General features: G+C 41.2%; 1 protein-coding gene across 1 annotated transcript in view; it reads left to right on the top strand.

The window, feature by feature from the left end:
• The first annotated feature begins 484 nt into the window (after nt 1-484).
• Nucleotides 485-14696, top strand: part of nsmfb (NMDA receptor synaptonuclear signaling and neuronal migration factor b) — a 66720-nt gene continuing 52508 nt past the window's right edge. Inside the window, exon 1 of the mRNA XM_034692184.1 lies at nt 485-823. Coding sequence (XP_034548075.1) covers nt 753-823 — 71 coding nt within the window. The 5' untranslated portion in view covers nt 485-752. The remainder of the gene's footprint in view (nt 824-14696) is intronic.

The raw sequence follows: 14696 nt of genomic DNA, 5'->3' as shown, positions 1-14696 counted from the left end.
TATATAAATAAAGTTGACTTGACTTGACTTGTATTTTATACAGTCTATGGGCTGAACAAGCTCCGAGCTCTGACTCTGTGACAGACCGGATATTGTTGTGACGTAACAAAAGCACTGAAAACTGAAACACATTTACAGAAAGGTGGATAAATCAGAACAGGGGCAGAATGGATTTGTTTCAGTTTCAGGGGGTTTGTAGACATGCCAGGGAAACATATTTCAGGTAGAGAACCATTAAAAAGTAGATTTTGCATGATATGTCACCTTTAATTTAAACTTTGAGAAACAAAATCACCCTCAAATTTAAATACGAGGCTCGCAGCATCCAATACGCAAGATACGGAGAGTGCCAACATCATTTTAAATCAGCACAGACCCTCCATGTGTGATGAAACCTGCGTGTTTATATTCTTCCGCTTCCTTGTATGGTCTCTCTGGTTCCTCCCACAGAAGCATCGTTTGGATGAGGAGTGGAGTAAAGAGCAGAGCGCGGCGAGCGCACCACTCTGACTTCATCCTCGAGCAGTGCGGCTGCGCTCCTCGCTCAGTCTCCATCCTTCTGGAACATTCACTTTTGTATTCTTCCAGAACAGTGATAGTGAAAACAATGAAAGAGACATAGCTGCAGCATGTTTGTTTGGAGCACATGATTTTTCCTCCTCGTGCCGTGTTTTTCTCTCTTCTTTGCTCCCCGCGCCCATCAGTCAGTGGAATGGTCTGCATGTTCTCCCTCAAGTCGTTTCCACTTCAGCATGGGAACTGCGGTGTCCAAAAGGAAGAGTCTGAAGAGTGACGCGATATCTTCCGTGGCAGCAAAAGTTCGGTGAGTGGTTTTTGGGGGGTGTGATGTGGGGTCGTACTGATGCCGATCCGTTATGAATGTTGTAGACCACTTGCTCTGGGGGATCTGTTTTCTTTCTCATGGGGAAAACACAGATGAGGGATCGTGTTTGCTTCTAACACCAGATGAATAGATATGAATAATTGGAGATAACGCTCTCACATGTAGAAGTTGATATTTATTTAGAGCTGCTCCTCTCAAAGTTTGACTACACTTCTGTAACACATGACTTCAATTTAAAAACATTTTCTCTCAGGTTTCTGTGGTTTTAAACTTTACGCGTGGGTTCATAAGATATTATATTTATTTGGTATACACAGCGCTTCAGCGTGCGTCAATCTTGAGAAATTTGAACTAAGGTAAGAACAGCATTTCTATAGATGAAGCGCAATGCAAGACAGGCTCAAGACACGTGTTGTTAAGGTTTTTTAAAACCACTTCCCAGCATCAGTTTAGCCTCGCTGCTTACTCGTGTCTCCCTGTAAGCTGAATGATTTTAAGGATTATTCATCAGGCATAATTTAACCTTAATGTTCACCCGGGACTCTTGGAATATTTCCAAATATTTATTCAGAATCAGAATCAGAATCAGAAATACTTTATTTACTCCTGGGAGGGGAATTCGGTAATTACAGAGCTCTTATAAACAGTATGTGAGAAAGTCAAAATATTAATAGAAAGAAGGAATAAAATAAGATCAAATAAAATAAAATAAAATAAGTTCAAATACAATAGAATAAAATAAAATAAAATAAAGATCAAATAAAATAAAATAAAGATCAAATAGAATAGAATAAAATGAAATAATAATAAGGTATATACAGAAGCGCTGGGAATGAAGGAGATATATACAAGGATGTTAACTTGGACTAAGCAATTAGTTGCACAGATTAATTAAGATAAATAGAAGTCTTCCTGACAGATTTAGACTACACCTCACCTAAAAGAGAAATACTAAATCAAACTGTAGCTGTACCTTTTTTCATAATGACCTAAACAGGAGAATGAAACATTTGAAAAGCTCTCAGAAGCTCTTGTATGATTTGGGCGTGCAGAAAAGCTATGGATTTGACCTGTTTGTGCTTTATTGCATGCTGAATTGCAAACAATCAGTATACTTGCTTTGCTTGAGTGACGTCCACAAACTTCCAGCTGGACTCGCTTGACTTGTGATTTCTTCGGCTGACATTTAGCTCAAGGCGTATGAGTCATGAAAGGTCTGAGTGTCATGGATGTCAGATCGGTGTGTTCTCGGTCTGAGGGCTGCAGGATGACTAATGCTGGGTGGTGGAGATGCGGCCTTGCTGACCTTATGGACAAATGTAGCACGGCTCTTATCTGCTCCTGGTGGTGTGCTTCCACCCACCTTCTTCCCTAAATACTTGGTCTTGTGCACGGCTACAGTTAAACAAATCCACACACACACTTAAGCACACAACTTGCTACCTTCACAGCAACACTCCCTAATGCACACATTCCTCTTTCTGTATTTGTCTCTCTATTTTCTCCCTGTTTATCTGCATATCGCCTACTTGCTTTTTCACACCTCACGTTTAATGCTCCATAAATCGTGCAGATCACAGCCAACAATTCAAACATACACGAGGACTTATTTGGATGTATTTCTCTCCATCAGCACTGGTGGGCTGCACTTTACAGTTGTAGCTGACAGGGAATTTAATAGCTCCCAGTAGAAAACATCTATTCCCCTGAATAAGGAGCGCAGGAATTAGGTCAGTCTCAATCCTACTTAAGGATCAGAGTTTATCTGTTTTTTCAAAGAATGAGCTGGGGCGAGGCTACTTCACCTCTCTGACTCATCCAATCCCACCTCTTTGTCTTTTGGGTGAGTGTGATTAGCGTTGCAGTGGAGGAATTATAAGAAGTGTTTAAAAGGATTCTTTTCCCAACACTCAGCTTTTGACTCTGTGCACCTTACGCATCAGTCCCAAGTGTTGCTGCTTAAATCAGTACTAAGTGCTGCGGTTAAAATTTACTCTGGTTAAAAACCTTTGAGTTCCAAAACTCTTCTAGTGTCCTGCAACTTTGCACTAACATGACAGCTGTTCTTTTCAATCAATCAATCAATCTTTATTTGTATAGCGTCAAATCATGAGAAACGTTATCTCAAGACGCTTTTACAAACAGAGCAGGTCTAGACCACTCTATGTTCTATTGTTAACAAAGACCCAACATCAAGACAGAATCAGATCCAGTCCCATCAGGACTCAGTCTGATCTCATCTTAATCCACCATGAGCAGAACACTTTGCAGCATTTAGCAAGTTACAGTGGCAAGGACAAACTTCCTTTAACAGGCAGAAACCTCCAGCAGGACCAGACTCATGTTAGACACACATCTGCTGAGACCGTGTTGGAGAGAGGGATAGAGGGACAGGTAAAGTTAAAGTAAGTGATGGTGGTGGTTGGGGAGAAGGGAGTGATATAGGATATAGGATCCCAGTGTGTCAGTTCCCCCGGCAGTCTAAGCCTATAGCAGCAAAACTAAGAGCTGATCCAAGCCTGATCCAGCTCTAACTATAAGCTTTATCAAAAAGGAAAGTTTGAAGCCTACTCTTAAAAGTAGAGAGGGTGTCTGCCTCCCGGACCCTGACTGTTAGATGATTCCAAAGGAGAGGGGCCTGATAACTGAAGGTTCTACCTCCCATACTACTTTTAGAGACTTTGGGCCCGATCTACTAAAGGTTTGCGTGTATAAAAACACGTGCAAACTTGATAGCGCGCACGCAAAGCAGATTTACTAACCGGGAGCAACGAGGATGGCGTCTGTCAAATGAGCAAAATAGCACTCGCAAATCATTTAGCGTGTTTGCCTTCATGAATATGCAGAATACATGTAGATCATCAGAACGCGCAAAATACTGCGAGGAGGAGATGAAAATGTAATCATTTAGCACACGCAATGTGATTTATCAAACCTGAAGCAGATAGCGCGCGCTGTATTTGCGTCTATATTTAGCACGTTTGAAGGGCAGGTGCAAACTGGCACAGCGTTACGCACACATGGCTGCGGTCACTGTAAAGCTCATCATAACATCGCTTTACAACATGCCCACAACAGCGGGGCTTACAAGCATTACTACAGTTTTTACACACAGTTATGTCATTTTGAAGTCAATCAAACGGACATGAAGTCTAACAAACCAAGAGAACAACACAAATAAATAAATAAAACAACACAAATTCAAAGCAGTTCAGCACCACGGATAGCGACCGCATCATTCTGACACCCACTTTAACTGTTTCAACTAATGAGAGCACAGTAGGTCACTGTATCAACAGATATACAGTTTAGTCAAATTTGCACAACAGCCCACATGTTCACATACAAACAAAAAATCAATATGAAGTACTCGGCCTACTCACCACTGTCTGGACGAGCCTTAAGCTCAGCGGACTTGTCCACGATGCACTGTATGTCCATTTTCTTTGATCTGTCATCCACCCATCCATCCATTATCTTGACCGCTTATCCCGTTAGGGGTCACGGGGGGCTGGAGCCTAACCCAGCTGGCTTCAGGCGGAAGGCAGGGTACACCCTGGACAGGTCGCCAACCTATCACAGGGCTAACACAGAGAGACAGACAACCATTCATGCACACACTCACACCTACGGGCAATTCAGAGTGAACAATCAACCTGAGCATGTTTTTGGATTGTGGGAGGAAGCCGGAGTACCCGGAGAGAACCCACGCATGCACGGGGAGAACATGCAAACTCCACACAGAAAGGAACCCGCCCGGCCAGGGATTCGAACCAGGAACCGTCTAGCTGTGAGGCAACAGCGCTACCCACTGCACCACCGTGCAGCCCTTTGATCTGTCATTCTCAATAAATAACATGACATGTCCATTCTGTCCCATCGTGCTCCTCAAGGGGTTTTTGTTAGTTTTAACTTGGAGAATGAGCACTCAGAAGATGCAACGTTGAAGGGAAGAGTAAAAAATGAAAGCAGGGACAGGCCTCATCAAATCGCTCTCTAAACTCCATCAAAACACTGATTGCGTTTTGGAGTAGAGTAGATGCGTTTATTTCATCGGCAGATCTTCTGTTTTTTCTCACAGCATTCACCTTTGCTGGAGTTCACCGATGTGTTTATTTCCCTCCTCCACAAAGATCTCCAACTCCTTGACTTCAAACATAATTTATCGCTTAAGACCACTCTGTTCTCTCAAACTCTCCATGGTGACAGCCTATAGCACACGCAAAATCCTCATTAAAGGGCGGTCCGCACCACTTTTGCACTTGTTATCATTTGCGCACGCAGTCTTAGTAGATCATCTGCAACACGCCCAGAAATAACACGTGCAAAATTATTATTTGCACACGCAAATTAGCGCTCGTTATTTGGGATCTTAGTAGATCAGGCCCTTTAGGTACAACAAATAAAACAATTATTTTCAAGCCATTGTGGACCTACCATGGTGTGTACTTTTTCTCGGATACACAACATTTTAAAAATGATTTATATAATTTAAAATGCTTTGGGTGATTGAGTATTGCTGCCATCAGGTAGATGTCCTGTAAGGGATCCATAGATTCCTATACCCCTCCGCATCGTCCAATCAAACGGGAGGTGGTCCACACTAAAAAAGGTTCATGGTGTTGATCAGTGTCTCATTTATTTAAAGTAGCCTCTTCAATTCAACATCATATTTGTGCAAAATCTGCAATCCCCATAAAAAGATGAACTTTCTCTCAGCATTATATTTATTATCATTGGCATTTTCCTATTGATAGATATTTGTTTGAGTCTGAAGATGTACTTAAAAACAAGGTCCTGTATCTTCACGGCACTGCCTGGAAAAGAGAATAAAAGAGAATCAATTTAATCTTCCACATCATAACCTTTGACATGACAATGTACATTAATCTTCTGTATCCTGAGGACATTTCTGTGTGTGTGGTCACAAGAGTTTCTCTCATTGATTGGACGCTGTGCCTCTATACTCCTCTCTTTGTGAGATGTGAATCCATAACACTTGGGCACTGTCATGTTGCTACTGCAGCCAAGTCACACCAAAAATTACTTTAAACTAAACATCTCTGTAAAACAAACACTCGCACATAAATCAGCTTAATATAAACTAACTATAATAACAGAAACCATGATTTTCTAGAGCTGGGCGATATTGTAAAAAGATGTTATCACGATAAAATATCAAATCATTATTTTATTTAAATTTGAAGGCAGATTTTTGCTCCTGAGTGAAAGTTGAAGACAGTTTGTTAGTTTGTATCTTGATTAAGTTTCTGATGAACTTCTTGAATCCATCATTTCTGACGCTGCTAACAGGAAGCAGGTCTTTAATGTAAGATGAGATTTTTGTGAAGTTTTAGTTTGTAGATTCTTATTTTTCTCAGGTTGAGATTATTTGCATGATTTGATTTAAATTTACAACAAATATATATCTGACTGTATTCTGTGTATCAGTTTATAGAGTATTGTTTTGACTTGTGCTATCCCCTTTAAGATTATTAAAGGTTCCAGAGTGATGTTGTTTCCCACAGTGCAGTGAATGCATCATAGTTATTCAGTGTTTCAGTTGTCCTACGGTCGTGGTGGACATTAAACGTGTTCACACAGCAGAAGTTGTCTCTGTGCTCTTCCTTTACCCACATCCTGAAAGTAGATTTAAAGCTCCTGTGAGGAACTTTCTGTTTGTGTTGACTCTGGCGCCCCCTTGTGGACTAAGTGATCTTGCTAATTTTGTCCTGTTCATGTGTAAATTATGTTATCTCCTCCTGCTTTCAACTAACAATCAACTATTTCACTCATTAAGAATATTTACTAAAGAAAAAGGTGTTTTCTTGACGTGCTGACAATCACCTCATCTGACACCTACCCTCTCACAGCGATTTCAAGCTTTAAAATAACAAAACAGAAATGATCAATACCTTTTCAAACAATCTTGTTTGCTTTTCTAGGTCATAAAGGGGCATCACTGTTCATTTCAGTCCATTTCATGACCACTCAAAAACTCCTCACAGGAGCTTTAATGAAGTGTATTGAGTTAGTAGTTAACTCAGAGTCGACTCAGTGTCAGACTTACGACTCTGCTTTGAGCTGCTAGGTTTTCAGCTTTCTTCAGTGTCTCTGTCGCTCGTCTCAGCTGTGTTTACATTCTGCTCCGAATGTCTTCAAGCCCCGCCTACCTCTCACCCTGCGACATGATTGGCTGTTCAATACCGTCTTCTTCTTCTGTCTAATGTTGGGTGGCAACTAGCGTTTAAGGCTCATTAGTGCCCCCTCTCTTTCCAGTGGTTGGGGGGTTTAATTACTGGTTTGTTTCTATCTAATTTTTATCAAACATTTACAGTCCATGAACACGTGTTTGTTCCATTCGAATATACAGTCTTTAGTTTCTCCTTACAAACACAGTCCAAACTTTAGTGTGAGTGATTCCTCTTTCCTTCCTTTGCTTTGGTAGAATCTCTCTCACACACAAGCCAGGGTTTTAGTGTATTTTTTAAGATATTGTTTGGCGTTTTAAAAAATGTATAGTCTTAAATGAGCCAACATTATTGTGCTGAATGGGATATATCTTCATTGTTAGGACATAAGGCTGGATGCATGGCTTTCATGTTGTCTGCAGAACTGAGTGGATGAGTTATGATTACTTAAAAATGGGATTGTACACATAATACACTTTGAACAATAACCATTTATCAGTGCATCACCCAGAAACACAACAAAAAAGCCAGTTCGTCTGACTCCTTTTTGAGTATCTGTTGAATGAATTGTTACATAAACTCCTGTTTTTCTCCAAAGATTATGAAGTTGTTAACACAAAATGGTCAGATGGTGAAAATGTGAGAGACGTCTTTCACATGACATCCTGTTACTGCCCACCCGACAAGTTTTAAAGACAAAGAATTCTGAGCCAAAACACCTTGTTTGTTCTTAATGTTTGGATTTGAAGAGAAGGAGACGTCTGCTTTTTTATAAAGTTTTATTTTTGGGGCATTTTTGCCTTTATCGAGAGGACAGCTGAATAGGGAAAGGAAACGTAGGAAGTAGAGAGTGAGGGAAGACACGCAGCAAATGGACGCAGCTGAGAGTCAAACCAGCGACCTCTGCAAAGAGGGCTATAGCCTCTGTATATATTTCAGACTCTCAACAGAAAAGATAAAAGTGATGTAAGAGCTAATGTAGCCTTCAATATCTCAAGAACGTTTGAAGCAGGACTTAAAGGTGACATATCACGCTTTTTCCATCAATATAATTGGTCTAAGCGGTCCCCAAAACATGTCTTTAAAGTTTATGCTCAAAAAAACACTTTGAAATCAGATTTTGGTCTGCCTGAAAAGCCCTCTTCTTCAGCAGTCCTCAGAACACTCTGTTTTCCCTCTGACCACGCCCCCTCAGGAAGTGGATGTGGCCTCGGCTCTCCAGCACGTTGATCTAATGTTTACATGTTGGCTGAATATACACGGCTGCTCAGAGATCACGTTACTTCAACCCTCTGAATCTGATCCAGAATCTGATCCTGACGGAGAGGCGCCTGCAGCAGGACCTTTCTGAAGGATTGGTCACAGATTTAGTGTTTCTTGTTGTTTTATTTGTCAGTATGTCGACGTGTGTCTTTGTACACAGCTACGAACATGTAGCTATGTGGCTATGCTAACTAGCGCTAGCACTTATCCATGATAAATAAAAATCATCCTCTAGATCTTCAAATCTGCAGGCCTGTGGAGTAAAACCGACCTCTACCAGAAAGGCAGCAGGACCTTTCTGAAGGATTGGTCACAGATTCTGTGTTTCTTGTTGTTTTATTTGTCAGTATGTTGACGTGTGTCTTGGTACACAGCTACAGCTACGACATGTAGCTATGTAGCTATGCTAACTAGCGCTAGCACTTATCCATGATAAATAAAAATCATCCACTAGATCTTCAAATCTGCAGACGTGGGGAGTAAAACCGACCTTTGTGTTTATTAAGACAGCCTACAACTAGCATGCCTCCCTCCTAAGCTCCTTGTTAGCACACATTTGTGCAGGGAATGAAAAACGGAGGGGGGATTCAGTATTATTTAATACAGTCTATGGGCTGAACAAGCTCCGAGCTCTGACTCCGTGACAGACCGGATATTGTTGTTACGTAACAAAAACACTGAAGTCTGAAACGGCTGGTTTCACACACATTTACAGAAAGGTGGAGAAATCAAAACAGGGGCAGAATGGATTTTTTTCATTCTCAGGGGGTTTGTAGACATGCCAGGGAAACATATTTCAGGTAGAGAACCATTAAAAAGTCCATTTTGCATGATATGTCACCTTTAAAGGACGTCAGTTTTTTGACAGTTATTGTCTCTACTTTGGTGAAAATGTGACTTCATCGTCCCTTTCCCTCAAGACTGTGTGGTCAGCAGCAGCTCTGTCCTCATCACTGCACAGATTCGCTCCAGCCATGGTCCAGTGTTGCTAATAGCTTAGAAAAATCTAGGCCCCCTCTCCAAAACATACAGCTGTCAGTATCAATGTTCAGAAAACATACCTGAGGCTTTCAAGGCAAGATTTTCTTTACTATATCTGTAACAAGTTATTGCATGTTGGCTTTACTACACCTAACTCTGCAGAAAAGAAGAATACCAAAGACATTACCCTGAACCCAGTGGATGTAGCACAAAGTGTGTAATGAACGAGTGAGGGATCTAACCCAGCATATTGTGGTACATAGTACATCTGTGAGGTTGCATGAACTCGTGTCGGAGCATTCCACATACTCACAGGAGGTGCAATTTGTATTTCAGAGAGTCTTTTCTAAAAGCTTTATTGTGGCTCTCTATCCATTCAAAACCCAACTCCGATGCATGTGTTGAGTCAAAGGATCCTTTTTATACTGAGTCCACTCTGTGTCATGCTGCTACTCCACTCTCTGCAAAACACTCAACGATGATAGAATTTTGGAGCTACACACTTTCTGCTCTTCAGACCGACTGTGTGCCTTCCACTCAGACTGCAAACTAACGTTCTTATAGCACAGCCTTCAGCAGAGTTGGATGCTACTTAAGCTGAGACACCATACTTATTGAAAACACAAACAGACAGTTTGTTAGTTTGTATCTGGATTTAGTTTTCTGATAAACTTCTTGAATCCATCATTTCTGACGGTGCTAACAGGAAGCAGGTCTTTAATGGAAGATGAGATTTTTGTGAAGTTTTAGTTTGTAGATTCTTATTTTTCTCAGGTTGAGATTATTTGCATGAATTGATTTAAATTTACAGCAAATATATATCTTACTGTATTCTGTCTTTTCTAAAAGCTTTATTGTGGCTCTCTATCCATTCAAAACCCAACTTTGATGCATGTGTTGAGTCATAGGATCCCTTTTATACTGAGTCCACTCTGTGTCATGCAGCTACTCCACTCTCTGCAGAACACTCAACGATGGTAGAATTTTGGAGCTACACACTTTGTGCTCTTCAGACCGACTGTGTGCCTTCCACTCAGACTGCAAACTAACGTTCTTATTGCACAGCCTTCAGCAGAGTTGGATGCTACATAAGCTGAGACACCATACTTATTGAAAACACACAATGCAGTTTTCTTCATGGATACCGAAGGGAGGGAGCCTAAATATTCCATTTGCGCCGTTATTTGAGAATTGTCCGTCTGCTGTCCCTTCAGCACCTCGAGAGCTGTGCTGTCATCAGGACTCTGACGCTGAGACAGAGTGGGGGTGGAAAGATTGATGTAAGATGCTGCTCGTGTGGAGTCTCTAATGTGAACTCGGTGTACGGTCAGGGTTGTTGGTCGCCTTGTAGACTGTAGCTTTTATTTACGAGACCCGGAGGTGTTGTGTGCCAACAAGGTTCTCACCTCTTGTACATTCTGCGTGGCCTTGCACTGGGAGATGTTGAGAAGGTGTTAAAGATAGAAATGCACATTTCTGTCAGGCATCAGGTCAAGGCAGGGGGCGGGTGATAAGGCCAAAATAACACCTCACTATTTTTACATGATCACCATCTCAATCTTTTTCACTATTCCACATTTCCCATGTTTATTTTTATTTGAAGACTATTCTGCAAGTTACTCACTTACACCCAGTGCGATGAATGTTACAAATTATGTATGACTAAAAATAAGCTCAGTCTCAGACTAGGGATGGGCACTGATTTTCGAATACTCAATTATTTGTTCACTTAGTAAAAATCAAAGTTACTTTGATTCACTAGCAAGGAGCACGCCACAAGAGAATCTAAGTTTGAACATGTAATGATTTATTGTGCGTCGTATAGAATCAGAATCAGAATCAGAATCAGAATCAGCTTTATTCGCCAAGTATGCTTGAACACACAAGGAATTTGACTTCAGTAAACTGTGCTCTCTTTGTACAAGGCATAAGAATAGGAATAAGAATAAGAACTACAATAAAAAATAAAATAAAAATATAATAACAATAACATCAGCTATAAATACAAAGAAACAACAAATAGGCATGACTAACATGTACAGGCTAAAATAATATGATAAAGTGCAGTGGTGAGTTGCAGAGGTAGTTTTTACATTATAAAATAGAAGTTAAATAATACAAAAAATAGAAATATGGAATTCTGCTTTGAGAATTGTTGCATTGTGTATCTACATGTATATTTACAGAGAGTATTTATCTGACAGGTATGACACTGTTATGGTTTAGTGTTCATCAGAGTGACAGCCTGGGGGAAGAAACTGTTCTTATGGCGGGTTGTTTTGGCGCACAGTGATCTGTAGCGCCTGCCGGAGGGGAGGAGTTTGAAGAATTTGTGTCCAGGGTGTGAGGGGTCGGCGGTGATGCTACCTGCCCGTTTCCTGGCCCGGGACCGGTACAAGTCCTGGATGGGGGGCAGGTCGACACCGATGATTTTCTCTGCAGTCCTTATAGTCCGTTGCAGTCTGTGTTTGTCTAGTTTGGTTGCAGAGCCAAACCAGACAGTGATGGAGGTGCACAGAACAGACTGGATGATGGAGGTGTAGAACATGATCAGCAGCTCCTGGGGCAGGTTGAACTTCCTGAGCTGACGCAGGAAGTACAAGCCCAGCAGATGGAGACTCAGGATGGGGATCACGTCTCGGCGTTATCCTAGCCGGAGCTGATCTTGATCCCAGGCAGTACCTGGAATTAGACAAGGGCACAAAAGAGCGTTGAGTAGTAAGGGGTAAGAAAAAGGTAATTGAAGCAGAGCAAGGTGAGGGAGGGTGGGTTGAAGAGCAACAGACAAACAGTTGAGTAGTCTTGCTACGTTTAAGTAGGCTTGTCAGGTGATTGAGGGTGTGGTTAAGGCGTAGTCCTGCTCCCGAATTTAAGTTAACACCTTGACTTCATTTATTTTCTCATTTTAAAAGTAAAATTTGTCATCTTTTTTACCGGTGCCTGATTGTATTACAGTATTCCCATCAGACGGTGGCTACAGAGCATCTTAAAGCTGTTTGCTAATTGCATTAAGTAACAGAAAAAGAAGAATGCTAACTGCATTAAATAGCAGAAGTCAAAGCAAACATTAGCACACAGTTGCAGTGATTTCTCTGTTTCTGAATCTCACACTACTACACACGTATTTCCAGAGACTGAGCATGACTGTAAAATATAAACACACACACTACGCTGCGTCACAGAAACACTGACATAAAGGAGGATCTCAGGCAAGCTGCATCAGTATCTTCTTTTAAATCACAGCTGAAAACACATTTTTATCAAAAGGACTTCCTGTAATATTGTTTTATCCAAGATGCTACATTTATTTTTAATCTATTTTTTATTCACTTATCGTTTTATTGTTTTACTGATTTTATTTGTTTTACTGATTTTAATTGTTTTACTGATTTTAATTGTTTTATTGTTTTAACTGCTTTTAATAGTTTCTCTTTTAGTTTTTCTTCTTAAATTGTCTTGCCAGCCCATATATCCCCCCCTTTGCTTTGTTCTCTTTATTGTGGGTTTTTATGATGTTAAGCACTTTGTAACGATGTTAAGCACTTTGTAACGTTTGTTTTGATAAGTGCTTTATAAATAAACTTTATTATTATTATTATTATTATAAAGATTGAGACAGACGCTGTATGTGCCCGCTACTAGCAGCACCTCATCCTGCTGCTGGTTAATGCAACTGCTACACAAACAGGCTGTTAAAGCTAGGGTTGGCAGTCTCGGAAAACCAGCATGAATTTGAATGTAGCTTTTCCTCATGACTCCGTCTAACCCCTCCCCTCCTCCCTCGGAGCTCCTCCAAAACGACGCCCCCCCCCCCCGCTCACATGCACGAGCGCTGCTGATTCTCGACCATATGATGGTGACTGATTCAAAACCGATCCTTACCAAAACATTCTCATAGTGAAAGTTAAAAACACAAACAAACATGGCTGCTGTTAGCACTCACAACTATCATTCTAGCATTATGCAGTTGTACTGGTGACACGATATCAGGAGAAAAGTTATAACACATATATAATACTGTAACAACTCTACTGTTTGTTAAACATGTTCAGTGTAGATGCTCTTAATTCCTACAGTGTTGACGGTCAGTGAAGGCATCAGGAGACGTGTAGAGTGTGCGAGCGGGAGAGAGGAGAGACCAGAGGAGAAGTTCTTCATTCATTCAAACATTGATTGTTGTTTTGTTGGTTGGCGTGATCACGGCCGACAGTGACCGGTTATTAAAGATCAACGTGTTCACCAATCGTCTCGTCATCCCTGCAGCGTCCAGACGGACGCTACAATAAATCTATATTTTCTGTAGGACTTACTGAACGTCATTAATTATTCTGCTTGTTGGTGAGAGCTTTTTAGACTCTGATCCGGACTACAGTCCTGAGCAAAGCACCTCATCAGGTCAGAGGGGACAGGCCCGAGGACGAGCGAGAGGGGCAGTAAATAGAGTCAGGGGAAGTAGAGGCAGGAGACGGGGACTCGGAGGAGTGCACGCCGGGGAAATGTACGCACAGGAGGCGGGCAGAACGGCTGGACGGGATTTGATTGGTTTAAAATTTGGGGAGCCAAAAAACGGTGATTGGTTGGTGTTTTCCCAGGTTTACTCCGGCTGTAGATAGCAGCTTTTTTTCACTCTTTTTTAAGAACACATCATGTATTGATTACCATCAGGACATAAAGATCATTTTAACCAGTATGACAAAAAGTTGATCTAAATCTGATTACCAACCCCAGCTTGTGCGTGTGTTTGTGTGAGAGGGTGATTATCGAATAGTATTTTGGCTTGTACTGCCCATCCCTATCTCAGACATTGTTACTTCAAGAATTAGTTTGAAAAAGGTACAACAACTACAACACTCAGGATAAGTACAATCATTTCTGAAGAACAGCTAGCTTCTCAATCTAGCATATCAGTCTGTTTACTTAACTTTGTTTCTGAGGCAGCACTCAGTATGTAACTCCAGGAGAAATCATCAACTATTCAAGGCTGATCTCAAACTTCTACATAACCACACAGTAGAACCGGTACAAGCTTTATCTGCTTTATTGACTCACGTCTGACAGAAGGAGGCATTTTTAAACACATCTCAACACATTTAAAATGACTTTGCAGTGCACCACAAGTGTGTGATCTAGCTGAGCGGGCGTTTCGATCGTTACAGCAGAAATAAATATGTTTACAGCCTGGTTCAAAAACAGCTTAGGTCTGAACAGTTCATTTCTCTATCGGCACACACTGTACAGGGGTCGGATTTTTTTATAACTCGTTATTTTTGAAGATATTAAAGGAAGAGTTTTGCCAAGATAAGGACATGGCTGACTTGACTGAGCTGTTGGCTAGGAGGCTCAAAGCCTGCCTCTTTGTGTCACACACGCTCAACAGCAGTTGAGTTCAGCATTTCCAATATGGCTGCCGCCGCCAA

This window comes from Notolabrus celidotus, chromosome 9 (assembly GCF_009762535.1).
Source record: "Notolabrus celidotus isolate fNotCel1 chromosome 9, fNotCel1.pri, whole genome shotgun sequence".
In the NCBI taxonomy this organism is placed as follows: Eukaryota; Metazoa; Chordata; class Actinopteri; order Labriformes; family Labridae; genus Notolabrus; species Notolabrus celidotus.
This window is presented reverse-complemented; position numbering and strand designations above follow the sequence as displayed.